Below are 27,742 nucleotides of genomic sequence, written 5' to 3' on the forward strand. Positions count from 1 at the left end.
CCCCCCTGACCCAGCCCCACATCTTAGGACTCATTTAGAAGCTTTACCCAGCAGGCCTCTCCAGCGAGGTGGGTGTACTGCCGAGTCCATCCCTCACCCCCCACTGGAAATCAGTGGGAGTCCTCACTGAGTGGGCAGCTCAGCTCCCACCCTGCTGACCTGGGATGGTGTGTACTTCGTCCAGGATCATGAGGCCCCACTCCTGAGTGCGGAGCCATTCCATGACCCGCTCCGCCTCCCAGGACCGCTTGGTGGTGTGGCCCAGCATGGAGTAGGTGCTAATGGCAACGGAGCAGCCTATGGGCTTGTCCTTGGCGTCCGAGGTGAAGCGGCAGATCTGGCTGTCGTCAATGGTGGACCACATCTTGAACTGGGCTTTCCACTGCTCCACAGACACAGCTGAGTTGCCCAACACTAGACAGCGTTTTCTGACAGTGCACGCAGCTGTCACACCAACCAGGGACTTGCCAGCACCTACAAGAAACCAGAGAATAATCCCACCCAAGGCCAGGTGGACATGAAGGACAGAGATACAGGGACTAGCAGCACACAAATCTGAGCAATTTGCACTGATCACAGCTGACACTGTGGGGTGTTTACTGCTCCAGACCATTTCTTCTCTAGAAAAACGAGACGTGCCACTTACATACAAATATAACAAGGAAAAGAGACAGGTGCTGCGGCATTTTACACGCATCTTGTTCAAATGCTAGAACCTCAAAACTAAGCAGAGATGAGAGACACTCCTATTGTTGCCATCTTCTGTGGGAAACTAAAGCCACAACATAACCTGCACGAGGCCATGGGCAGTGGTGCTGCTGGGTACAGTGTGCCCAGCGCACAGACTGCACAAAGGAGGGACCCAGGAAAAGACAGCTGTTGTGACTACACCACAAACTGGGCCAAGAGGCCAGAAACGCAGGAAGTGCGTACACTACTGACAAAGACAGACAGGCTGAAATTCCAGGAGCTTCCGCGTTCACTGCCATCCACCATCAGAAGATCAAGATAAAAACCAAGCTACTTCTTTAAACAGCAATTCTTCCTTTACCAGGAACATGCGTCAAAACAACTCATGGAGCTTTAAAAAAAAAAAACAGGAAGAAGAAAAAGGTGAAGGCACAGGCCCCTTCCCTGCAGACTGTGCCTCCTTAAATCGGGGACAGGGCCGCTGGTGAGTCTGTTGTCACTGCCAGCCAGGAACCTAGGACAGGAGCTGACACGACTGGTATCAAACAGGCGCCAAAGGGCCTGCTACTGCCCTTCTGTGGCTGTGCACAGTGTAAGCAGCTGCCCAGGAAGAAGGCAAGTGTCTGTGCCAGGGACCCACCCACGCACAGACTCCTAAGCCTGACTGCGAACAACCTCGCCAGGCTGTAAAATAACACAGCTCTCATCCCTCAGTTTTCCTTCATTCCCCTAGATTTTCACCTTGCTGAGATGACTTGTTTACCGTGTATCCCCGCCTCAGCAGGACGAGCCTGAGGTCAGGAGAGTTGTTCTGTCTACCACTACACCTCAGTGGGGGGTCAGGGCCCTGCATACAGCAAGCACTCAAGTTATCTGTCCAGTCATGAGTCAGAGTCACCTGACCTTGGCCGTCCCATGGTGTCATTTAGAGTGTGATTTAGAGAAAAGCGCAGAGAGAGAGCAGGAGGCAGCCTGGACATCCTCTTCATTCGGGTGTCACTTACCACAAGGAAGGACAATGACCCCTGACCGTGCACGCCCATTCCCAAACATCTTCCGCAAGCTCTTCTCCTGATAAGGTCTAAGGACAGCCGTGGGTTTCAGATCAATGTTGATATCAGGGTTGACAGAATCGTTCCGGAAGTCGTACTCTGCCAACAGAGGATACTCCAGGTGGATGCACCGCTTCTGGAGCTCCTCTATCATCTCCTGGGGGGTGAGCACAAAGGAGGTTTTACAACCTTGTTCACCCAAATGCGTGCTCATCAACAGAACACATTCTAAGGGACGCAGTGGTCAAAAGAATGGCAGTTTATCCACACTTTTGCAATTTTAGACCTTGCTTGATAACAACTGGGTTAAAACATAGAAAAACAACCCAAATTAAGGACACAGACAAAATTAAATCCAACCAGCCACCAAAAACGCCCCTCAGGCACCATTTCTCACACTCCCCAGGAGCTTGTGAAGGCTGACTCACCAGCCTAAGGAATGGGACACTCAGATCTCACTCAATTAGAAAAATGATGCTGTGGCCCACACACCAAGAAGGAGAAAGCAATTTGGGAGACCAGCATTACTTCCTCTCGCACAGACTGCAGAGTACATGCAGCGCTGGACCACCTTGACACTGGCTTACAGAGGGAATCAGGAGGGCGCTCATCCACTAACCTGCTTGACTTCAAAAGATACTGTCTGTGTCTCCTCTTCTTCTTCCTCATCCTTGTCCATTTGCTCATAGAAGTCAAATAGGTCTGTGGGGATGTCAGACTTGCCCTGTGGATCTGTCGCCCGGGAAGTGGAGGGCCCTCCACTGCCCTCAGCAGTCTTAGTAATCTATAAGAGAAAGACAAGGTCTGGGTTCACATATTTAAGCCCCATTAACAACATGAGCCGAAGGTGTAAGCAAGCTGGGGGACCAACAGGGTGCCAATGCTGGGCTAAAAGGCTGCGAGCTGCAGTCCTGACTGACTCGGGAGCCACATACAGCAGGTCTGCTTGTGAACGTCTCTGTGATGAGTTCAGTCGCCTCCCCCTCAGAACTCCTCAGGCGGCATTCCCGAATCACTGGATCCTGAAGAAGATGCTGGATGACATCGGGGTGGGAGCTTTCAACGAAATACCTACAAGAGATGAGGAAGGAGGTGCCTACTGACTGGTATACCATCTTCAGAAGGTTCCACTGCTCAATTAGATGGTCTGGAAACTATGGCCTCATCCCTCTCTTCTTTCTCATTCTCCCACAACCCTTTGCCAAATGTCAGCTAGGAGCTACTGGCCATGATATGACACATAAGAGTTGTGGGCAAAGACCAACTTTGAAGACAAATAAACAGGAGTCTGAGCCCCAGCTCCACTGCTCAGAACAGGTGGCCAGTGAACAAATTTTCAGATTTGGCCACATCACTTCGTTTATTCCTTTTATCACCTTCCTCAGGAGTAGGTGTTGGTGCAGAGCAGGCAGTCCACAAACATTAGCATCATAATGCCTGGTGTGCAGAGGGTGAAAGAGCCTCAGACGGGCCTGTCACAGAAACCCTTACCTGTTGTGCTTCAGGACCAGCTTGACCTTTCCGTAACTGACAGTACACAACTGCAAGGAGTGACAAATCAAACGGCAAAATTAGCAGTATGCAGCTTACTCATTCATTCATTCCTGGGCACGTCCCACAGCCTACCAGTGAAATGAAGAGTTCTGTTATGGTAAGAAAACCTCAAGGGCCAGATCTGCCTAACTGAGCTTTTCTATTAGCCTTTTCGAGAACAAAAGCTTCCTCTTGCCTGGCTAACCCCTTCATTAATAAAACACTGCTTACAAGTCTTCATTTACCCTTTCCCTTTCTTCGCTATACCCACAGGTTCATCCTGACACACCAGCATTACTCCAGCTCCCAGCACAAAGCTGGCCAGAGTGTGTGTTCAGTAATGGTTTGCTGAGTACATCATATGCCAAGCTTCCTGGCCTCCTCACAAACTTCCCCAACTAGCATGTGAACTTCGTGATGGTAAGGAATACAGCGTACATCCTCCCAGTTTCCCAACAACCTCTAGGATGGAATGCAGTAAGGTCGTGCGGTGGTGATGACAAGTCACCACTCAGCTCCACGCTGTATTCCTTACCATCACACTGCTGCCCCCTGGACATGCCCCTGCACCGACACCTACATCCCTGCAGGAAGCTCCCAGCCAGGACTGAACACAGAGGGAACACACGCAGGGTGCAGGCCCTTGTCCTACGTGGTCTTTCACATCACAAGATATAGGAACTCTCTGCAAGACTCCTGCCAGGTTCTCTGAGATGGGATGCATGGCTGTACTGGATGACTGTGGCACTCATCTTCTGCCATTCCAGATTTGGGAGTCAGCACAGGACTACAAAAGCCATTGTCCATCTGTTCTAAAAGGCATTCACCTATCTCTCAGAACAAACCCAAGCATGTTCAACTGCTCTTCACACGGAATGCTACCCACTTCAACATTAGAAGTTTTTTTGACTCCCCATAGTGGAAATTGTTGACTATTATCTGGTACAGGTATTCAGCCTTAGATTGCTGCATTAGTCTACTTGGGCTGCCAAACAGAACAGCATAGACTGGGTGGTTTAACAACAGAAACTTATTTCTAGAAGTCTACGATCAACATTTCTAGTAAAGGATGTCCTTCCGGCTTGTAAAGGGCCACTTTCTCACTGTATGCTCACGTGACCTCTTCCTTGTGTACAAACAGAAAGAGCACACAAGCCTTCTGATGTCTCTTCTTATAAGGACACTAATCCTGTTGGATCGCGGGCCCACTCTTGTGACCTCATTTAACCTTAATTACTTCCTTTCTCTAAATACAACGCATTAGAGGTTAAGGCTTCAAGATATAAATTTTGGAGGGAACACAATTCAGTCTATAACACCATTCACTTTGGGCTGCATTCCCAAATAAGCGTGGCCAGAATGGACCGGAATCACTACCCGCACTGTGGGAGTACCCCCTGGCTAAGAGCAGCTCATGACAAGTGTGGCCTTGGAAAGAACGCAACACTGGGTCCAGAGAAGCAGCTGGGGAATCGGTTAGTATGCTCCCCACACTAGGCCTGAACAGCATCTTCATGATGGCCACAGGTAACTGTGGAGTACCTGTCCCCACAGTACTACATTAGGAAGGACGATAAAACAGCCAGTCTTTACCCCACTTGCCTTAATAAACTGAATAATCCCATCGGGGACTCCCGTCTTGCTGAGCTTCCTGAGGTACTCAGTGATATCACTGGTTTGCAGCCCGACGCTGACAGCTGCATACAGGGAGTAGGCAGTCAGTTTGTACTCATGCACATGGGTTGGTCGGCACACTGGCTCTGCAATAGCTACCAGGAAGTCTTGAGCATATTTGTAAACTGGAGAGAAGGCTTCTAAGAAAATGTGGCCATCAGGAGCCTGCGAAACACCATACAGACACAACACACATGAGTTGCAGAGACTACTAGACTCTTTCTCATATCATTATCTGTAAAGGATAAGCTGCCCAAAAAGTGATCTCTTAAGCTATCCAATCCCAGGTCTATTTTTGTAAGCACTCCTTCAGCTAACTGTGGGGGCCTGTTACTTAAATCACATACAAGGAGTGGAGAAAATAGGTTTCCAAAGTCAGGGAAAGCCACCTTCCCAGCCAGTAAGTTACCTTTAGGCTAGATTTCAAATGAATGCAAAACATTAATTACCTCACGCTGAGCAAAAAAAGCTGCCTAGCAAATTGTCTTCCATTAATTTTAAAAAATGGGGAATTAAAATGTTACATAACAAAAGCCATTTATTCAGTAGATAAAAGTATTTCCAAACCTGTGGTGGAGTAGAGACAAAGGGGAGTAAAAGAGAGGGTTAGAGATGTAGAAAGCTCCCCGGCCAGCTTCGATGAGCAGCCTGCATTTGTTTTGGCTCCACAAACTCTCGCTGGGCCCTGCTCTGGCTGACGGTATGCTTACCACCCAGAGGGGCCTGGACACGTGGTCGTCCTTCAGTGGCATCTGCAGCCTGTAGTCCTTGGCTCCATACTCATCCAGTTTGGTGCTGGACTCATCCACCTGCTTCCCGGCCGCGGAGGGGACCGCCTCCTGGGAGTCGTTGCCAGGGACGTCGTCTTCATCTTCTTCCTCGTCCTCGTAGTGCCGCTTCTTGGACTTCTTCTTATCTGCAGAGAGCGACACAGATGTAAGCCCAACAGGAGCCCTGGTTTCCCTGCACCCTGTCCAGCGGCACAGCGGGGAAGCTGGCGGCAGCCTGACCCCACTAGCGCACACACTCCCGGGGTCCACCTCCGGCCGCCACTTTCGGCCGCGGCGTCCTCTCTCTGACTGTGCCCACCCGGCCCAGGACGCAGGGCTGCCCAAAGGTCAAGGATCGCCACCCGCCGGCGGTGCGTCGGGACCCGACGTGAAGGCCGCGAGAGACAGCGGGGTTGGCCACCGCCGAGGAGCCCGGAATGGCCCGGAGGGGACGATGGGCACGAGTGAGGGCAAGCCGAACGCGCCCACGCCACCTCTCACCGCGGTCCGCCCGGTCTCTTTTGCCCATGGCGCGGGTAGCCGCTAACAGCCCGTGCCGCCTCCCGCCGTGGCGGCAGCTCAGAGACTTCCGGTTCAACCCGGAAGTTTTTCTACATCCATACAGGAAGTCCCGCCTCTGGGCTTCGGGCAGCAGCTTGGGTGACTCAGCCGAGGCCCTTTTCTCCCCATTCTTTCTTTTAGGCAATGAGAGCTTGTTTTGATCGGCGGGCACAGTTTTAGCCGCTGTGGTAGTACAGAGAACAAAGTAAAGGCCTTGGCTTCCTGGGACTTAAATTCCACCACAGAGATGTGTTAAGTAAACAAATTTGGTGTTAAGAAATAAAACAGGGCCTAGAGTGACAGGCAATGCCATTCTTAATAGAATGGTCCAGGAATACTTCTTGCAGTGATGTTGACCCAAAGATCTGAAGAATCTGAAACTGTGTCCTCTGTAAACACTAAGGTGGTGCGGTGTGGGTGGGCCTAGGCCGCAGCCAGCACAAACATGATGGCAACACAGGTTTGGCAGTTAAGAATGTGGACTGAAAAGGGGCTACATGTTAAACCTGACAAGTTCAGGAGACTGAAAATAACCATATAGGATGGTGTAAACATAAAAATTCCTAACTAAGATGGGCCATGGTGGGAAGTCACATCCTTGGCCTGTAGCTTCCTTGACAAAGGTCAGTCTTTACCTTGAGTAAGTCTGTCTGTCGTCTTTTTGCATCTAAGATAACATACCCTTGGAATGTCAGAGTACTCCCTTTCCAGACAGCCCCCACCCTCCCCCCACTGCCACAGGGCACAACCCACACCAGAGCAGGAAACTACAAAATCCCTCATTGTTACCTTGTCCCCCAAATACTACTATCTCTACCGTAGGTGCTGTAAAATGCTAACTATCCTGTACCACCAATGTGAAAAAAAATGTGTCTCTCCACTTTACTTTTTATCCAATCCCAGAGATTTCCCCGCTTTGCTTTATCCCACTCCCTTAATCTACAACCAGTGGATTTCATGTAATCTCTTTCTTTGATTCAAATGTATAAAATAAGTTGTGCAACGGCGATTTTCTGGAGCATTTTCTCAATCTGTTGAGATTTTTCTTCCCGGCAATTGTCATCAGTTTGGCTCAAATAAAGTCTTACAAGCTTTCTCTAAGGCTGGATGTTTTTTCATCAACAAGACGAACAAAAAGGGGACTCTTTAATAAATACGACAAATATAGTGACAGAGAGACCTCACAGAGTGGTATGATCATAAATTCCTAACTGTACATCATGATGAGTAGTCATGCCCCAGGGCATATAACTTTTTTTTTTTTAGTAAAAGGCTTATTTTTGCCTTAAGCAAGCCCTGACCATTATTCTTTTTTTTTTAGGATTTTTTTTTGGGGGGTAGGGGAACAGTGTGTACTTCCAGGGCTTTTTTCCAAGTCAAGTTGTTGTCCTTCCAACCTTAGTTGCGGAGGGTGCTGTTCAGCTTCAAGTTGTTGTCCTTTCAGTCTTAGTTGTGGAGGGCGCAGCTCAGCTCCAGGTCCAGTTGCCGTTGCTGGTTGCACCATCCTTTGTGGGAGTCGAACCGGCAACCTTGCGGTTGAGGGGATGCGCTCCAACCAACTGAGTCATCCGGGAGGCAGCTACACAGCACCTTGAGCTGAGCTGCTGTGTTCAATCTTAGTTGCAGGGGAGCCCACCATCCCTTGCGGGACTCGAGGAATTGAACTGGCAACCTTGTGGTTGAGAGCCCACTGGCCCATATGGGAATCGAACCGGCAGCCTTCGGAGTTAGAGCATGGAGCTCTAACCACCTGAGCCACCGGGCCGGCCCCCTAACCATTATTATTATGCATCTAGGTTAACACGCCTCTGAAATGCCTCTTTTTCAGACCACTTGGAGAACCGCCCTAAAATAGAGGACATAATCTTGTTAACTATCCTGTAATCTAATCCCCGACTTGCTTTCTCCCACCTTTATGTAATCTTCCTTACATTCCCTCACTAATCTCCAATTTAAAAAAACTGTCATTCTGGGAAGGCTTTTTTTCAGTCCAGGCACATCGTCAGTTTGGCTCAAAGAAACTCAAATGAACTCATAAAAATTATCTACATAGACAAGTGGGGGAGAAGTATGGCTGGGACAGTGGGGAAGAGGACACAGTACAGTATGTGCAGAGTAGTGGTTCTCAAAATGGGGTCCCGTGGCTACAGCAACATCATATGGAAACTGGTTAAAACTAATTAGAAAGGCACAAAAGCAAAGTATTCGATACCACCCAGACCTACTGAATGATGAAATTTTGCAGGTGGGGCCTAACAATCTTGCCCTCCAGAAGATTCTGGTGCTCAAGTTTGAGAACCACTGATACAGAGCCTTGGAGGCCTTTGCAAAAACTTTGGATTTTATTATGAAATGGCAAACTACTGGAGAGTTTTGAGCAGAGAAATGACAATCTGATTTAGTATTAAAGAATCACTCTACACTAGCTGCTCTATTGAAGATAGACTTTACAAGGTGAAGGTCAGCTATTGCACCACTCCAGTTGAGAAATCATTGGCTTATCTACCCAAAGATGCCAACACCGAGACACATAATAATTAAAATGCCAAAGGTTTAAGACAAAGAGATAATCTTAAAAGCAGAGAGAAAAACAATTAGTTACCTACAAGGGAGCTGCCATAAGACTGTAAGCTAATTTCTCAACAGAAACTTTGTGGGCCAAAAGGGATTGGCATGAAATATTCAAAGTGATGAAAAGCAGGGATCTATAACCAAGATTACTCTACCCAGCAAAGATGTCACTTACAATCAAAGAAGAGAGAAAGAGCTTCCTATATGAGAAAAATATGGAGTTCATCACCACCAAACCAGTATTACGAGAAATATTAAAGGGACTTCTTTAAGAAGAAGAAAAAAATAAAAAATATGAACAAGAAAATATCACAAAGAAAAAAATTCTCACTGACAAAGGCAAACACATAATAAAAGCAGTGGATTAACCAACACTAAAGCTAGTGCAATGGTTAACAGATAAAAGTTGGAATATCAGGTATAATTACAACAGTAAATTAAGGGATACAAACAATACACACAAAAAAGATGTAATAATGACAAAAATATAAATGTGGAGGGAGTGAGTAAAAACTGGAAGTGATTTTAGAATGTTTGAACTTAAGCAACTTAAAATAGACTGCTATAAACATAGCTTGGTATATACAAAGCACATGCTAACCACAAATCAAAACTCCACAAGAGATGTACAAGAAGTAAAGAGAAAGGAATCCAAACACACCACTACAGAAAGCCATCAACCTACAAGAGAAAAGACCAAGAGAATAAGAAAGGTACAGAGAACTACAAAAAAAAAAAAAAATCAGAAAACAATAAAGTGGCAATAACTACATACTTATCAATAATTACTTTATATATGGATCAAATGCTCCAATCAAAAGACAAATTGATGAAGAAGTTGTGGTACATATGTACAGTGGAATATTACTTGGGCATAAAAAATGAAATCTTACAATTTGAGGCAACATTGATAGTCCGAAGGGTAATAAGCTAAGTGAAATAAGTCAGACAGAGAAAGACAAATACCATATGATTTCACTTATATGTGGAATCTAAAGAACAAATTAAACAAAACAGAAACAAACTCATAGAACAATCTGATGGTTGCCAGATGGGAGGAGGGTTAAGCAGCTGGATGAAAAAGGTGAAGGGATTTAGAAGTACAAATTGGCAGTTACAAAATAGTCATGAGGACATAAAAGTACAGCTTAGGGAATATAGTCAATAATATTGTAATAACTATGTATGTTGTCAGGTGGTTGCAAGACTTATGGGGGGGTCATTTCATAAGTTATATAAATGTCTAACCATTATTCTGTACACCTGAAACTAATATAATATTGAATGTCAACTGTAATTGAAAAAATTTTTAATTTTTTTTAAATCACTTGCTTTACTAGGGTAGTACAGGTGTAATGACCTCTAGTTTCATTGTGAATATATTTTAAAGCCAGAACTGGATTTGCTGACTGACTAGAAAATGAGAGAAATGAATAAAGGATAACTCCAAGATTTTTGGCCTGAGCAACTGCAAAAATGACATACCTTAGGGGATGTACAAATATGAAGGGTGGTTTTAGACACATTGAATGTGAGTGGCTGTATTAATCTGCTCCAGTGTAATAATAAAATACCACAGGTAGTGTGATTTTAGTGTGAAGTGTGAAAACAAAAGAAATTTATTTTCTCACAGTTATAGAGGCTGGAAGTACAAGATCAAGATCATGTTCCCCTTCTGGCTTGCAGATGGCTCCCTCTGGCTTTCTCACTGTATCCTCACATAGAGGTTGGGGAAAGGACAAGCTCTCTGGAGCCTCTTCCTCTTCACCTAAGGGTACCAGTTTTGGCAGATTAGGACCCCACCCTTATAACCTCGTTTAACATTTATCACCTCCTCACAGGCTCTATTTCCAAATACAGTCACATTATGGGTTAGGGCTTCAATATAGGAATTGTAGAGAGGATGCAATTCAATCCATAGAAGTGGCTTATTGGACAATCAAATGAAGTGTCAACAAAGAAGTTGGATAACCTGAAGTTCAGGGACCTAGAAATATGTTTGGGAATTGTCAACATATCTATGGTGTTGAAGCTGTAGAACTAATTGAGGTTACCTAGGGAATGACTGTAGGTAACAGAAAGGTCTGAGAACGTTTCAGTGAAGAGGCTGGAAGATGAGGGAGAACCGGGCAGCATCAGTTGGAGAGCAGCGAGACAGGAAAATCAGGGATCCTGGAAATCCTCATTTCATAACTTCATTTTGAGGTGGAGGAACTTATTGACTGTGTAAGATGCTGCTGATCAGCTAAGCAAATTGAAGACTGAGCCACAGAATTTGCAATTTAGAAATCAGTTCTCAGCTAAATGGCCTTCAGTATATTGGTTTGTGGTCCCTGCTCTAAATGAATTTCACTTACTCAAGAAGTGGAGGAACCACAACTTTAAAACTGGCTTTTGCATTTTAGTATTTTCTTTGATTAAAGTAATACATGTCATTCAAAAATCTTGGAACACAGAGAAACGCATAGCAAAGGCTATTTAAATCGTACGTAATACACTAGCTATCTACATTTTGGTTTATTTTCTTCCAGGCTTCCCCCCCCCCACCGTGAGTAGGTATTTTTACACCATGAAGATGTTACTTTGACATGATTTTATGTCCTCCTAACATAAGCTTTTTCACCTCTCATTAAAATGAATGTTTAATGACTAATTTGCCATTGCATGTCAGTATCATAATTTATTTACTGAAACCCTGATTTGGGGGCATTGGGATCATTTCAATTTATCTTATTATAAATAGCTCTATGATGAACAGCATTGAATATAAATGTTTAACTCTATCCTGGTTATTTTCTTAAGGCAAACTCCAAGAAATAGAAATACTGGGTTAAACACATGTCCTTTTTTTTAAGCTATTACTGCCAAATCTGGTTAATTTTACTGAAAGTTGTGATGAGGAAGAATGGCTAATATTTGCATAATTAAAAAAATATTTCTCTTTAATATATGTGTTCAGAAAAGTGGATAAACACATGCAGAAGAATGAAATTGGACCTCTACCGTACACCACTCCAAAAATTAACTCAAAATGGATTAAAAACTTAAATATAAAATCTGAAACCATATTAACTTGTAGAAGAAAATATAGGGAAAAGCCTCCTTGACATTGGTCTTTGCAATAGTTTTTCTGGATATGACAACGAAAGCACAAGGAACAAAGGCAAAAATAAATTGAATATTATATGAATATTAAAAGTTTTTGCACAACAAAATGAAAAGGCACTCTACAGAATGGGGATAAATATCTGCAAACCATATATCTGATAAGGGATTAATATCCAAAATATATATATTTAAAAACGTATACAACCCAATACTAAAAGAAATCCAACTAACAATTGGGCAGAGTTACTGAATAGACATTTCTCCAAAGAGGACATACAGATGGCCAACAGGTACATGAAAAAATTCTCAACATCACTAATCATCAGGGAAATGTAAATCAAAACCACAGGGAGATAACACCTCACATCTGGTAGAACGGCTATCATTAAAAATACAAGAGATAACAAATGTTAGCGAGGCTGTGGAGAAAAAGGAACCCTTGTGCAGTTGGTGGGATTGCAAATCGGTGAAGTCACTATGGAAAATAGTATGGATGTTCCTCAAAAAAATAAAAATAGAACTGCCTTATGACCCAGCAATCCCATGCCTCGGTGTTTATCCAAAGAAAATGAAAACAGGATATTGAAGAGATATCTGCACTCCCATGTTTACTGCCGCATTATTCACAACAGCCAAGATGTGAAAACAACCTGAGTGTCTGTCCGTGGGTGAATGGAAGAGACAGATGATAGATAGATAGATAAATAAATAGATATACAATGGAATAGTATTCGGCCAGGAGATAAAAGGAAATCCTGTTATTTGTTACTGTGAAGGTATTTTTTTAATATATAATTAACATTTACAATAAGTAGACTTTAAGTAAAGCAGAATACATTCAATAGTATGGGTGGGCCTCATCCAATCAGTTGAAGGCCTTAAGAGCAAAAACAGGTTTCCCAAGGAAAACAAAATTCTGCCTCCAGACTGCGATGCAGAAGTCCTGCCCCTCTGGAGAATGTTACCCCAGATTTCGTTAAAGGAAAGTGGGCTGCTGCTTTAATAAATACCCAAAAGTGTGAAAATGTCTTTGGAATTTGGTAATGGGTAGAGGCTAGAAGAGTTTTGAGATGCATGATAGAAAAAGCCTCGAGTGCCTTGAAGAGACTGTTGCTAGAAACATGGATTTTTTTTTAATTAAAATTTATTGGGGTGACAACTGTTAGTAAAGTTACATAGATTTCAGGTGTACAATTCTGTATTACATCATCTATAAATCCCATTGTGTGTTCATCACCAGGAGTTAGTTCGCTTTCCATCACCATATATTAGACCCCGTTTACCCTCTTCTAGAGCCCCCCTCCCCCCTTACCCTCTGGTAACCACTAAACTGTTGTCTGTGTCTATGAGTTTTTGTTCCTTCGTTTATCTTGTTCTTTTGTTGTTTTTGGTTCATATACCACATATCAGTGAAATCATATGGTTTTCTACTTTTTCAGTCTGACTTATTTCGCTTAGCATTATACTCTCAAGATCCATCCATGTTGTCACAAATGTTCCTATATCACCTTTTCTTACCGCCGAATAGTATTCCATTGTGTATATATACCACAACTTCTTTATCCATTCATTTGTCGAAGGACATTTTGGTTGTTTCCATGTGTTGGCCACCGTAAACAAAGCTGCAATGAACATTGGAGCACATGTGTCTTTATGTATAAATGTTTTCAGATTTTTTGGGGTAGATACCCAGGAGAGGGATTGCTGGGTCATATGGTAATTCTATTCTTAAGTTTTTAAGGAACCTCCATCCTGCCTTCCATAGTGGCTGCACCAATCTGCATTCCCACCAACAGTGCATGAGGGTTCCTTTTTCTCCACAGCCTCTCCAACACTTGTTACTATTTGTCTTGTTGATGATAGCCATTCTGACTGGGGTGAGGTGATATCTCATTGTGGTTTTTATTTGCATTTCTCTGATTAGTGATGTTGAGCATTTTTTCATGTTTATTCGCCATCTGTATGTCCTCTTTGGAGAAATGTCTCTTCAGGTCCTCTGCCCATTTTTCAATTGGGTTGTTACTTTGTTGTTGAATTGAAACATGGATATTAAAGGTGATTCTGCTGAGCACTCAGATGGAAATGAGAAATGTTATTGGAAACTAAAGGAGAGGTGATCCTTGTTATAAAGTGGCAGAGAATTTAGCTGAATTGTGTTCTGTTGCGTGGAAAGAACTTCTAAGGGATGAAATTGGATGTTTAGCTGAGATTTCTAAGCAAAAGCTGAAGGTTTGGCCTGATTTCTCGTTGCTACTATTAATAAAATGTGAGAGTAAAAAGATAAACTGAAGAAGAAATTGTTGAGCAAAAAGGAACCAGATTTTGAAGACTTGGAAAATTCTCAGCCTATCCATACAAGTAATGGGAAAGAAGGCTCTGGAGAAAAAAATGAGGGTGTGGCTGCAAACTATTTGCTAAACAGATTATTAGGCTTGGGATTTATGGATGCCATCAACTATGTCAGCAGAAACCCTGGCAGGTTGGCAGGGGACAGAGGTGAGACTAAATGAAGGAAGGTGTCAGACTTCTGGGACTCTGCAGGCAGGAAAGGGGCTGACAAGGCTATTTGGCTGCAGACATGTTACCCTTCAAGGAAAGGAAGAATGACTTCAGGGCAGGGCGGAGGCCGGCAGAGCTGTTGCTACCACCATGGTCCTGAAGGGACAGGCTCAGGGTGCAGGTCTGATGACTCTTTGGGCCATCACCTCAATGGGCTCCTCAGGACAGAGCACGGAGCCAATGAGGATTTTCCTCAAGTCTGAAAACCAAATGCAATCTGCCCTGTTAGGTTTTAGACTTGCTTGGGACCCAGTCCCCTTTTTTCCTTCTGATTTCTGTCTGCTAAGATGGACACCTATCCTACAGATTCACAAATGAAAAGGAGTTTTGCTCTAGCAAGAATCATACCCCAGATCTTACCTGTAATTGAGCTGAATGATTTAGATGATGGAGATTTGAGTTGATGACGTTTAGATGTAATGTTATAGAGCGATGCTGGAATGATTAAGACTGGACTATGGTGGGATGGGGTTAATGTATTTTGCATGTGGGAAGGGTGTGAGTTTTTAGGGGCCATTGGGCAAACTACTCGTACAATGCGTTTGTTATCCCCTAAAGATATTTCGAAGTACTAACCCCCAGTACTTCAGCATGTGACTTATTTGGACATAGGATCCGTACAGTCAAGTTAAAATGAGGTCATTGGGTGGGCCCTCATCCAGCGTGACTGGTGTCCTTATAAAAAAGAGACACACACACACAGAGGGAGAGTACCATGTGAAGACAGAAGCAGAGATTGGAGTTATGTTGCCATGAGCCAAGGAGCCTGGGGCGACCAGAAGTTGGAGGAAGAAAGAACGGATCCCCTCCATGTTTCAGAGGGAGCATTGGCCATGCCGACCCCTTAATTTTGGACCTCTGGCCTCGAGTTGAGACAATAAATTTCTGTTGTTATAAACCAACCAGTTTGCGCTCCTTTGTTACAATGGTCCCCATTGTTGGACATACAGAACATCAATTTGGGGCTTTTCTAACTGTATCTTAGGACCTCTGCAGCCATTTCCACAGAATTAATTCCTAGATACAGAATTGCTGGGTCAGAAGATACACAAGATTCTGAGGCTTTTGATTTGGCATTGCTAAATTGTCCTCTATCTGAAAATATTTAATGATCTCCAATGCTGTGGAAATATCCATGCCTTACACTTCGACAGTAGGCTTTGTTTTTGCTGCTTTTAATTTGGGTAATCAAAGCATCCAGAAAAAGATATGCCAGAGCATGTTGGGTAGGACATTACAGATTTATACCGTGGATTTAGTTGCAATGTTTCTAGACTAGTCTGTGCTTGATCTCCTAGAAAGTGATCAGTTCAGGCAAAGGAAGAACAACTGCAAAAGCACTGTGTCCAAGAACAGATCTGGAGAAACTAGTAACAGTGGAAATAAATACCAGCTTTATTAACACTCAAAGTGCCATTCATTTATATTCATTCCATAGTCCAGCAGGTTACTTAGAGTAACCCTTTGCACCAATCTTTCAAAAAATGAACTAACATGTAAGAAAAAGCAATTTTCATTGTGTTAATTATTGCAGGCCTTCATGCATGATAAATCTAAACAAAGATGTGTGCCAACAATATACAAATTTCCATATATAAACAAGGTCATTGATCACTAACAAAATATAAACATGGTTTCTTTCACGTTAGATTTTTTTTAAAAGCTATTTACCAGCAAGAAAAAACAAGTCCATAAAAACTGTAAAACTCAGAAATTTTATACATTTTTACAAGCACAATTTTGAATCAACAACACAAAGTCAAAATATGCATGATATGTGGCACAAACCACACTGTATGTGGCTTCTGGTAGGTTTTCCTAATCATACCGGCTCCTTGTAACATATTAAGCTTAGTGACATTCATTTCAACAGTGGACTTTATTCCTAACACAAGTAATTTCACATGGTACTGCATATTAAAAACAAGGTTTTCCTTAAGTACAATAACGTTGTCAGATCGGAAATGTAATTTCCTTTTTTTATTTTCTGCCAGTTACTTAAACATACACAGTACAGTGTAAAGACACACAATTATGTTTGGACATTCTTAAACCAATTTGTAGTCAATTACAGAGAATCACAATATATGAACGTATTGTTTTACACACGAGGTTTGACCTTGCCCAGTAAGAAAAAAACTGAGAGTTGAAATCTTTGGGGTAGAACAATAGAAACATTAAAAAACAACAGTAGGACCGGCCAACAGAAACTGGAGATATAAAAATCTTGTCTCTCTTCAAGACAACTCAGTTTCTCAAATTTTTTCATTGCTCTGAGAATTGAAAGGCCGTTTTAGTGGACAGTGTGTTTTTGCTACTGCTTAAAACCTATTTTTTTTCCTTTTAATTTGCATTTCAGAGAGTTCTCAAGAGAGAATTCATGCTCTTCCTTGCAAGAGTATGTTAATTACTATCTAAGTTTGCATCTAATTCTGGAAATACAAACACATTTTGAATGGTTAAAAACAAAATTAAAAAAATATTTTTGATCAGCCAGCTGAAAATATATTCATATAGTAAATAATCTCTCAGAAAGCTTTTGTATATATATTTAATTATTCTAACTAAACAGTGCCCTTATAAAACAAGTTCATAAAAATGTAGAAATTAAATGAAAATAAGAAATTACTGGGATATATACATGTGCCTACAGACAGAAAAAAGACATCTCCACACACACATCCCCCTGATAGGCAGTTGCAAGCATACTTTGAACTTAGTCGTGGAGTTTAGAATACCTAAAAATCAGAAAGTGATGTTGAACTCCTGAGTTCCTCCACAAAGAAAGAACCATAGATAAATATACTTTGTAAAAGCAAGAGGGTCCACTTAAGTCTGTAACAGCAGTGCAGTTATTGATGGCTACATCTTGAAGCGAAAACGTAGAGACAAGACAGTAGTTCAATGCACGCACTCAGGGTGCTCACACACCCACCAACAATTATTGGTCATAGTGAATCAGTGTACAAATTAAACATTTCCAAAACTGTGCAAAAAAGTCAACCTTGATAGGAAAGAAACACATTTGTACATAATTATACACTGCCCAGCATTCAACTGAGATTAAAAACATTTACAGGGAGAAACTAATAGGTTAAATATAAAGAATTTAATGGCTACATTAAAAAATGTACATTATTAGGTCAAGCGGTGAATTTACAAATTGACAATCACAGTTTGCAACAATTAAAGTTTATTCTCAAATTTACCCAAGTTTACTTTTATTTACAATGATATTTGAATAAAAAGAACCATGTGAAATGTAAGAGATGTTAGACATTAAAAGTATTTTTGGTATTAACTCTTTTATAATATTTCAGAATGCAGGGTAGCAAATTTTAAAACCAACAGCAATAGAAAAAATGTAAACCTTTTACTGATTAAGATTGTATTAAAAACAATCAGTTGTGTTTAAAGACGTGTTCTTATTCTTAGACACTGTACTTTCGCTTGAATAGGGTATATATTGCAAGGGTTTGGCCTACTCTCTTTTGCCCAAAAGCTTTTCAGCTCAAATAGAATAAGCCATCTCTACTTATTCTAGGAAGAAAAACAGTCTTTGGAAAAATGAGAATATGTCGAATTCATTTTGGAGCCTAAGTAACTACTAGAGTTTAAGATGTAATTTTGTTAACTTACCTCTCCACTCCAAGTAATGCTAATACTAAAATCACCACATATGCTTTTAAAAAATAACTTCTAAAAAGCAATAAATTAATGAACACAAAAGTGCTTTTCAGTACAGTCACAAACTTTACTGTTCTCAACTGGCATTAAGGGACTCAGAAATCCTTATTTGGAGATAAACTTTGCGTGTATACTGGAGAGCAGACTCTTCCTTATGTTCCAAAATGTCTATAGCACAAAGCAGACATGAATCTATAATTTGCTTTTCTTCACAGCCTTCCTGAAATGCCCCTCAAGTCAAGCACAAGTTCATAAACATTAAGACACTAGGAAGAAAGTACGCCAACAATCTGAAGCATCATATGTCAATGTATATGCATACGCACCCATGGACAACTGACGTTAACAAGACTGGCACACGTACAAGCTCAAGTTTGTAATGTCTGTATACGTCCATAATCACTGAAGCAAATTCTGTGTGTTTAATGCAAACACTGAGTACCTGTCCTTTTACTTGAAGGATAGATTAAGATACAGATTCTACTAGTACCCTCTTTATCATTTTATACTATTAGCTTAGAGCTGGGCAGAATGAACAATGCTAATCATTGTGGTGTGTGTGCACAGAATATGAAAGCTTTGGTTTGAAGTGATTCTGAGAATACAGCTTGTGAATACAAACCAGAAGTAATCAGACATAGGGAGTAAGAGTACTCACTGATTGAATGCCTTTGCTGTTATTAACAAAGATACATTACTTTAAATTAAAATGCAGAATTATGAAAAATATGAAGAATTACATAAAAGACTATATGCAGGCAACATATAAAATTCATTTTTTTCTTTATTGTAGCTATGACTACTCCCTCAACTTTCTCAAAGGAAACCAAAACCACCACGTCCGCTCTCACTGTGACTGAGCAGATTCTCTAGACTCCCCAGGAGCTCATTACCATCTACAGCTCTGAAATGGTTGGCTGGCTGACACTTCCCATGCCTACTGTCACATTCTCTCCAGCCTGTGGCAGAAGTCAAGTCTCAGCTAAAGACAACTGTGAAGTGGCAGCGGTGGCTTCATAGCACGCCTTCCCTAGCCAACCAAGAGGGATGAGATAGCTTCCTTTGAACTTGGTAAGCTAAGAAAGCTTGTTTGGATAACATCTGGTGAAATTTCTATTCCAAAGAGTTCATGAAGATCTACCGTGTTCCCCCCCAAATAAGACCAGGTCTTACATTAATTTTTGTTCCAAAAGACGCATGAGGGCTTATGTTCAGGGGATATCATCCTGAAAAATCACGCTAGGGCTTATTTCCTGGTTAGGTCTTATTTTCAGGGAAACACGGTATGCAAAATCAATTACTTTCTATTTAAGGGTTATATATAAGCTATTATACACACATACAAATTCAATTTTAATCTGCTTTTAGTAACCAAGAGCTTGGCCAAGTACAATAAATACCGTCATTAAACAATCACATTTGTACAAGTTACTGCTGGGAAATGTGCTGGCGTTCCTACCCGACGATTACACGCACCCATCATCAGTAGGTCATACACATGTGAGCTGTTCTTTCAAGGACACAGACTAATCTACCTGAACATTCGTACCTTTCCTTTCTTCCTTCCCTTGCCCCAACTACACACACACACACACACACACACACACACACTTCACAGAAAAGCTAGAGTTTCAGTCAAAATGTTAGGTTAGAATTTGCTGTCCCTGGCTTTCTTGTTCACTGCCCCAAGACTCATTGCCCTAACATTTGTAAACCATTTAAACAACTTCTTTAGGGCAAAAACAACCATTCTAGCTCTGCTATGAAATCATAACTGAACCGTGATATACAAAGAATCTGGGCAGTGTCCATGAGATTGAAAATCAAGTAATCAACCTGGAAAACAATTTACTGTGTCTCTTTAGAATCAGAATACCTCTTTCTATCCTCATCTTAGGAGTTCACATCTAATGGAGGCTGCCCTGTGCCTATCACAGACTATTGCTAACGTTTGTCTTCTAACAAAAAAAACAAAGAAAGAAAAAAAAAAGAGGTAGAAAAGGGTAGGAGGAAGCAGGCTTTAAGAAACGTTTAACGGCCAATACACAGTCTAAGGCCCAATCAACTCTTGAAGCTACTGATTTTGGGGAAAAACCTTCATTTAGGTGGGTAAGTTGAATTATTATTGATATAAAATAAAATTAAGGCATACAGAGAAAAAGGCACTACCAAAAATTAATAATAAATTGCTTTTCATTAACATTTAACCAATCTTAAAATTCAAATAAATATGAACATTACATTTGTAACAAAGATCAAACTTAATATTAAAAAATTAGGTCTCAAGAAATTGTCTTGATCTTAGTACAAATAACACTGGTGACAGAATTCAATTTCTATCAAATGTTTTGGGTATTTTAGCAATTTAGACCAAAAGACAGTATTTTTTTCCTTTAAAAAAAAAACAGCAGGAAAAAACACTGAAATAAAGAAAGGCTCCTCCACCACTGAAGCTCTTCAAGCTGAGGCTGGGTTTTGTAAGAGGCTGCCTGACCTACGGAGGTCCCTCTCATTTGGGGATACTTTTACCCCTGTTGTTATTGACATTTTAGTTTATAACAGCCAATAATTACCCAAAATTGCTTTCCCCTCACATCATAAAAAAAAAACAGTAACATTTTAAAACGTCAGTGCTGAACTTCCAGAGTTTGGGTATGCCATAAAATAAATGTCTGTTTACCCATGTTTCCTCCTACAGGTCACAACCTCCTTAAGGATAAGTTAATTTAGTGCCCAATACAATGAGCCACAATTGTGGCAAATGGAAAAGATTCAGCCTATTTTTACAAAAGAAATTGACATATTCCTATACATGAGAGGAAGTGCTTTTACATGAAGCTGCTGGTCCCTAATGACATGGCTGGCACAGAGCTCTGCCACGGGCCAATGGGAATGCACGTGGCACACATCCTGCTTCTGCACCCATGCCTGCTTGTCCCTTTGACTCTCTTAATGATTTCACGTATCTTATAACAACTCCATCTCAGAAATACTACAGACCAGACCTGACATATGGAAGAGGTGAAGCAGCAAAAAGCTACTCTAAACAAAGAATTTCACCTTTTTTTTTATGTAGTTTCTATTGAGAGTAACATAAAAACTTCAAGTGAAAGACAATTCAATTCACTCTAAAGTAAGTTTTAACTTTTATACTTCAGCCTGTGCATTTTGACCTCTTATATAAATATGTAAGGTTGATTATATTTTTTAAAACTTTCTAAGGCAACAGTCTTAAACCATTTTTTTAGTTAGAAACATGTTTTGTACATGAGGAAAATTGAAAAAATTTCCAGATAATCACACTGAAAATTTCAAAGGCTATATACTTTTAAATACATTTTAAAGAATTACCAACCATCAGCATTTCCATCAGTCATTATATTTTTCAACCTTTTATTCAATAAACTTTATTTGCAATGTAGAAGATCTTATATTGGCTCAAACCTAAGTGATGCCATTTTCAATCTCTCAAGGCCTAAGGAGGAGACTTCCTGCAAAGCACACGTGAGACTGCTGTGGACCTTCTCCAGCACCGAACGTCTGCCGCGGTCAAGCAGATGCGTATTAAAGGCACAAAGTCAGCAGTCTGGCCACTTGCCAGCCTCAGCAAAGAAACAGTACAGTATAGAACAATCATTTGTGCATTTAAAAAGTAAAACACATTTAGAGTCATCTTCAAAAGTTCAAATTTCATTTGTTGATCCATACCATTATTACAAAGAAAAAATTGGAGAGTTATATCAAACTGCCCCTGTGTTTCCTTTTAAAATTTTATATTTTAAATTTATTTTTGGTCTTCCACACCTCACCCCACTTCAAGCTTTTTGTTCTAGTAGTTTCTATATATATTAACTTCTATTGTGGTTTTTGGTACCATTACAACTTGTTTGAAATAAATTCACATCACATTTTATATAATAACTCTGTAAACTATTAGTCTTATTTTTAAGTCTTTATATAAAGAACAATATTTTCCCATAGCTAATAATATTTTTCTTATAAAACACAATTCTTCTGCAGCAGTGTTTAAGTAGTAGTTCCTTTTAAGGTGATTTTATTTTCTATAGCATTTAAAAAGAAGAGAGTGAAAAAAGCAAACAGTTTTGCTTTGGGTCATAGCCTCCCAAGGTGTCTCCCTAAAGAGCATCTGTCTCATATTCTGCACTGCTGGTTACCCTGCCAGACCAAAAATGAGCCAAAAGGAAATCACAACCACACAAGACAAAGAAACAAAGGAAAAGCCTACTGGTCCAGAGACCATGATCTTGTTCAAGTAGAAGAGATGCCTTCACTCATAAAAGATAAAGAAATTATAATAGATCCATATCCTTGGGGACTGTGTTTATGGCACAAAATGTGACAGTTGATTTTCCAGGGGAAGGGGGCCGTATGCTTCCTGGTGAACTGCTTCCTTTGATTCGAAGGGTATGGAAGAAGCTTTGACAACCATGTTTGTGCTGACTTCTTCTGAGACTATCTAGTGGAATTTCAAATTTCCTACGGGGAATGCCAGATAGGAACAGCAAACCAAGATCTACAGTATTTTACAAGAGTCCCCAAAGAGCATACCTTTTGGCAGGAAACAAAATACCCGAGTCTCCTGTGAATCCCATGAAAGACATCATATTTAGGGCCTCCAGGAAGACTACTGTTTTCTAGATTTTTAAAAATAAAGTACTTAGCACTTGCTTTAATATATTGAAAAACCGCAAGTGGCCGAATTACTGATATCATTCATGTTTTTCAGTAGCACAAGTCCATTAGAGATAGTGGAATTCTCCCAGCTGTCCCCTTCCATTCAATGTTCTTGCTCTCAGTGGATACATTATACTAGAAATTCCTGACAGTTTTTAACCTTCCTATAAGTAGTTAATACTTTGTTTTGATATGCTTTTCTTTCCCCACAATTATCAATTGACTATTGAGGAAAGAATACATACAGATGGCTGAGTTCAATAAGCTCCATGTTTAAATTCACTTTGTTTCTAAAATGGAAGTTACTGATTTGGGTGCAATATGGCTGCTAGTAAGAAATGGATTGCCATTTGCTGTTGAGATCATTCTCTCTTGACTTGAAATAATGCTGTATGCTCTTGTAAAACCCTCATTATGCATTACATTACTTTCTCTCTGAAATTTACTTTTTACAAGGAACTTGCTTTGTAAATGGCTATTATCAGTTTATAACTGGGGCTGCTCTTTACAGCAAGGTTTCTCAACTTTGGCACTTTTGACATTTGGGGCAGGATGATTCTTTGTTGGGGATGCTGGGGGTGGTGGGAGGTGCTGTCCTTGCACACAGTGTGTTGCTGAGCAACACCCCTGGCCTCTACTCACTAGATGCTACTAGCATCCTCCCACTTGTGACAACCAAAAATGCCTCCAAGTATTACCAAATGACAAGAGAAATTAGCCCCACACCACCTTTATGAAGCACTGTTTTACATAATAAGCTGTTTTTTTGTGTGTTTTTACGATGCTTTAGTATTCTGTGATCCCAAAACAAGGGTTTTTTTGTTTGTTTGTTTTTAAATTCACAGTAGCTTTATGGATACTCCAGGTTAAACTCTTAGTTCCTAAAAAAATGTCATCTATGGGGAATCGGGAGCTAGAAATAGGAAGATATAGTATACATTATTTTGATTATTTCTCCTTTCCCTTAATTTTAGGACTTTCTCCCTCAGGTAAAGAACATAGTTTAAAATACACTAAACAATACTTAGTTCTTCTTTTCATTATTTCCATTGATTGGCAAGCGTGGTCTCTTCTGTTCACACATTTAATTAGAGCAAACTCCTTTTGTCTTTTAATTTGGATTTGCTCAATTGACTTTCCGCATCTGTTTTAAAACAAGGTAGCATCTTTAAAAAAAACAAAAAACAAACCAGAAATCTATCCCTCAAGGTTTATAGATTCCAGTAACATGGATCTTCTATGGTATATTTGCTTTCTACACTGGTTAGGATTAACAAATAAACATACCTCTTAGAGATTCCTATTTGCTATCAAGATTCATACTGAGCAAAAAGCTTGGTAAACAGAGGTCAGGATCTAAAGAATACAGATATAAGAAGGAACCTATATTCTTCAAGTTGAGTACCTAGCCTAAACTGATGTTTAGGGCTCAACCCCACAAATGAGGATCTATTTTAAATACTATCACTAAAAACTACAAACTATGCATCATTTTGTTCTCCTTTTCCATGTCTCCCCATCACCACCAATCTGTGAGTGACACAGGGAAAGACTCTACAATCTTTAGGTATTCTAAATGATTTGTTTGTACTAAAAAGAGTGACTATGTACTAAAGTGCTTTATCTCTCTGAACCACATCAGTACATTATAAAAATTAAAAAAAAAAGTTTCAAGTTCTTGTAAGGGAAAATAAGATTAAATATAAAAAATTTAGGTTACTATCATTATTAAACAAATTTAACCAAGAATCAAGAGAAACATTTTCCCTCTTGTCTTTTTTCTCCCCCATCTCTCTTTTTTATAAAAAAGAAAAGTGCAGTCAGAGAGAAGGTGAATGAAGATGGGAGCTAGGTAGAGGCACAGGAGAGGTTACAGGCTGCTAGTGATAGTGCACAAACATGTGCCTTAAGAGTTCATCAGCTGAAGGTCTCAGTTTGGCCTCTACAAAGATCCGTTTGAGGAAATCTCGAGTATAGTCTGAGACATGAGGTGGCAGCTTTGGATTTGTTGGCTGAGTGGCAATTTTAAAGATGGCAGCCATTGCTTCAAATTCCGCCCAAGGAGGCTTTTCCATTAGCATTTCTACCACAGTACAGCCCACACTCCTAAAAAGAAATTTTATAAATACATTACATAAACAATATTACCATGAAAGAAAGCCAGTTAACTACAAAACAAGAATTAAGAGTGAGGTCTATATACACTTACGAGGTAAGACAATTAAGTTCGTGAACTCATCCTAGAAAAAGTACTACATGTCTCATTGCTGAGTATCACTACGGTCACTTTCAAAGTGCTCCCCTTGGGAAGCTATGCACTGATGCCGGTGCCTAGTCCACCCTTCAAAGCAATTTTGGAACTCTTTTTCTGGAATGGCCATCAGAGCTGTCAATGTATTACCCCTGATGTCCTCCTGAATGTCATCCAAATGCCTTCCTTTCAATATTTCCTTTATCTTCGGGTAAAGGAAGAAGACACTGGGGGCCAGATCAGGTGAGTAGGGAGGGTGTTTCAATACAGTTATTTGTCTACTGGCTAAAAACTCCCTCACAGACAGTGCCGTGTGAGTGGTGCATTGTCGTGATGTAAGAGCCATGAACTGTTGGACAAAATTTCAGGTCTAACTTTTTCACGCAGCCTTTTCAGCATTTCCAAATGGTAAACTTGGTTAACTGTTTGTCCTGCTGGTACAAATTCATAATGAATAATCCCTCTGATACCAAAAAAAGGTTAGCAACACTGTTGCAACAAGTTCACGAACATAACTGTCACACATCATAAACATGACTTGATTTCAAGCTTTGTTTCCTTAAAGGGCTGTAATTATATAAGATTGTAATTTAAATATAAAAATCAATGAAAATAAACCCCAATGTAAGACCTGACTCAAATGGTTAAGCAAAGAACATTATTCATTTTATAATTCTTACTTGTATGTAATTCTCTAACCTGACATTAAATATAATTCTTTTGTCTTTATCTTACAAATACAAACATAAGAAATTCTTGGTTTGCCTTTAGGTTCTAAAACGAGTATCTTAAATTAAAAACTTTTCTGGTGGGAAGTAAGAAATGCCCATTTTATGTTCTAACTTAAAATTATTAGGCAATTAAGATTAACTGAATTATAAGAGACTAACAGTAAAGATTAATTATTTTTAAAGTTCTTCAGGGAAATAAAATGAAGACAGTTTTCTAATGCTGAAGTTTGCTTAAGACGAAATCTTTCCTAAAGACGGAAGACAGGTTCAAGAACTATACTTATTCAGTCACTGATTAAGCTTCAAAGAGGCAGAATTACAATATTAATTCTTGTAATCCTGACACCCTATTTTAAAACTACAAAAGGCAGGTGAAATCTGGCTCAGTAATTTGCATCCTGGGTAGAAATAAGTAAGAAGGCAGGTGTTTTCAGGCAAAACCCGCATCAAAACCTACCAGATATCTGCTTTTCTGCCATAGCCTTCTCCACTAATTACTTCAGGGCTCATCCAGTATGGCGTGCCTGTGACAGACTTCATTCCCGTACCCGAAAGACAGATAGTTTGAAGCCGTTTGCTGGCCCCAAAATCTCCTAGTTTGACATTGCCTGTTGAATCTCGTAGAATATTTGCTCCTAAAAATAAGAAATACCTTCATTTCATTATTTTTGTTGGCAGTTTGGAATATAATATAAAAGAACAATGGCAGAGAACTAGATTTAGTAGACTCTTCAATCTGTCTCCAAAACTAGGCTGCTTTTCATCATCCGAACAGTACCTGTCACAATGCCAGTCACACAGTCAGAGCTCATTAGGGGTTTTACTACATGAACACTGAATTTTTAATCAGGTATGTGCTTTAGAACCGAAGAAGGTTCTCTCACTGAAAAGGACTGGTGTGGTGGGAGGTGAGAATGAAAAAAAAGAGACAGGGGAAAGGGCCAAGAATTTAAAGCCCAGAGAAGAATGGGGAGCAACAGCAGACTCTCGGGCCCAGTTTTTCTGTCATAAAGCAAGAAGCTCATGGTTGAAGCTGATTCCCATGAGAAGGAACTTCCTGAGGGACCTTAATAATCAAAACTTTCACCAGTAATATTTTTTTGGATATGTCTCTTCGGGCAAGGGAAACAAAAGAAAAATAAACAAATGGGACTATATTAAACTAAAAACTTTTGCTCCAGCAAAGGAAACCATCAACAAAATTAAAAGGCATCCTACTGAATGAAATATTCACCAATGATACATCTGATAAGGGGTTAATATCCAAAATTTATAAAGAACTCAACAACTTAACACCAAAAAACAAACAATCCAATTAAAATATGGACAGATGACCTGAATAAACATTTCTCCAAAGAGGACATACAGATGGTCAATAGACATGAAAAGATGCTCCACATCACTAATCATCACAGAAATGGAAATTAAAACCACGATATACCACCTCTCCCCCTGTCAGAATGGCCACCATAAATAAATCAACAAGTGTTGGAGATGCTGTGGAGAAAAGGGAGCCCTCGTGTACTGTGGGTGGGATTGCAGATTGGTGCAGCCACTATGGAAAACAGTATGGAGGTTCCTCAAAAAATTAAAAATAGAACTGCCTTATGACCCACCAATTAAGTCCACTTTTGGGTATTTACCCAAAGAAATCCAAAACACTAATTTGAAAAGATATATGCACCACTATGTTCACTGCAGCGCTATTCACAATAGCCAAGATATGGAAGCAACCTAAGTGCCCATCAATGGAAGACTGGATAAAGAAAAAGTGGTACATATATACAACGGAATACCACTCAGCCATAAAATCTTACTATTTGCTGCAACATGGATGGACCTAGAGGGTATTACGCTAAG

General features: G+C 40.5%; 2 protein-coding genes across 16 annotated transcripts in view; both read right to left on the minus strand.

The window, feature by feature from the left end:
* The window catches only part of ERCC3 (ERCC excision repair 3, TFIIH core complex helicase subunit), a 77,459-nt gene extending 71,135 nt beyond the window's left edge, over positions 1-6,324 (minus strand). For 9 of the 11 annotated variants that reach the window (XR_012497188.1, XR_012497184.1, XR_012497180.1 and 6 more), the window contains exons 1-8: positions 6,221-6,324; positions 5,660-5,865; positions 4,878-5,114; positions 3,234-3,283; positions 2,663-2,813; positions 2,362-2,526; positions 1,695-1,899; positions 160-474 (exon numbers count right to left, since the gene is read on the minus strand). Coding sequence is in view for 3 of the 11 variants with exons in the window: in XM_074334465.1 (XP_074190566.1) it covers positions 160-474; positions 1,695-1,899; positions 2,362-2,526; positions 2,663-2,813; positions 3,234-3,283; positions 4,878-5,114; positions 5,660-5,865; positions 6,221-6,248 (1,357 nt within the window). In the remaining 8 variants the exon portion in view is untranslated. Of the gene's footprint in view, positions 1-159; positions 475-1,694; positions 1,900-2,361; positions 2,527-2,662; positions 2,814-3,233; positions 3,284-4,877; positions 5,115-5,659; positions 5,866-6,213 lie in introns of all 11 variants that reach the window. The other 2 variants (XM_019717981.2, XM_074334487.1) reach the window with 2 other exon arrangements.
* Positions 6,325-15,889: 9,565 nt separating this feature from the next.
* MAP3K2 (mitogen-activated protein kinase kinase kinase 2) overlaps positions 15,890-27,742 on the minus strand; it is a 112,196-nt gene continuing 100,343 nt past the window's right edge. For all 5 annotated transcript variants that reach the window (XM_019718001.2, XM_019718000.2, XM_074334513.1 and 2 more), the window contains 2 exons: positions 26,340-26,517; positions 15,890-25,006 (listed from right to left, as the gene is read on the minus strand). In XM_019718001.2, the coding sequence (XP_019573560.2) occupies positions 24,781-25,006; positions 26,340-26,517 (404 nt within the window). In that variant the 3' untranslated portion in view covers positions 15,890-24,780. The remainder of the gene's footprint in view (positions 25,007-26,339; positions 26,518-27,742) is intronic.

This window comes from Rhinolophus sinicus, linkage group LG01 (genome assembly GCF_036562045.2).
Source record: "Rhinolophus sinicus isolate RSC01 linkage group LG01, ASM3656204v1, whole genome shotgun sequence".
Lineage (NCBI taxonomy): Eukaryota > Metazoa > Chordata > Mammalia > Chiroptera > Rhinolophidae > Rhinolophus > Rhinolophus sinicus.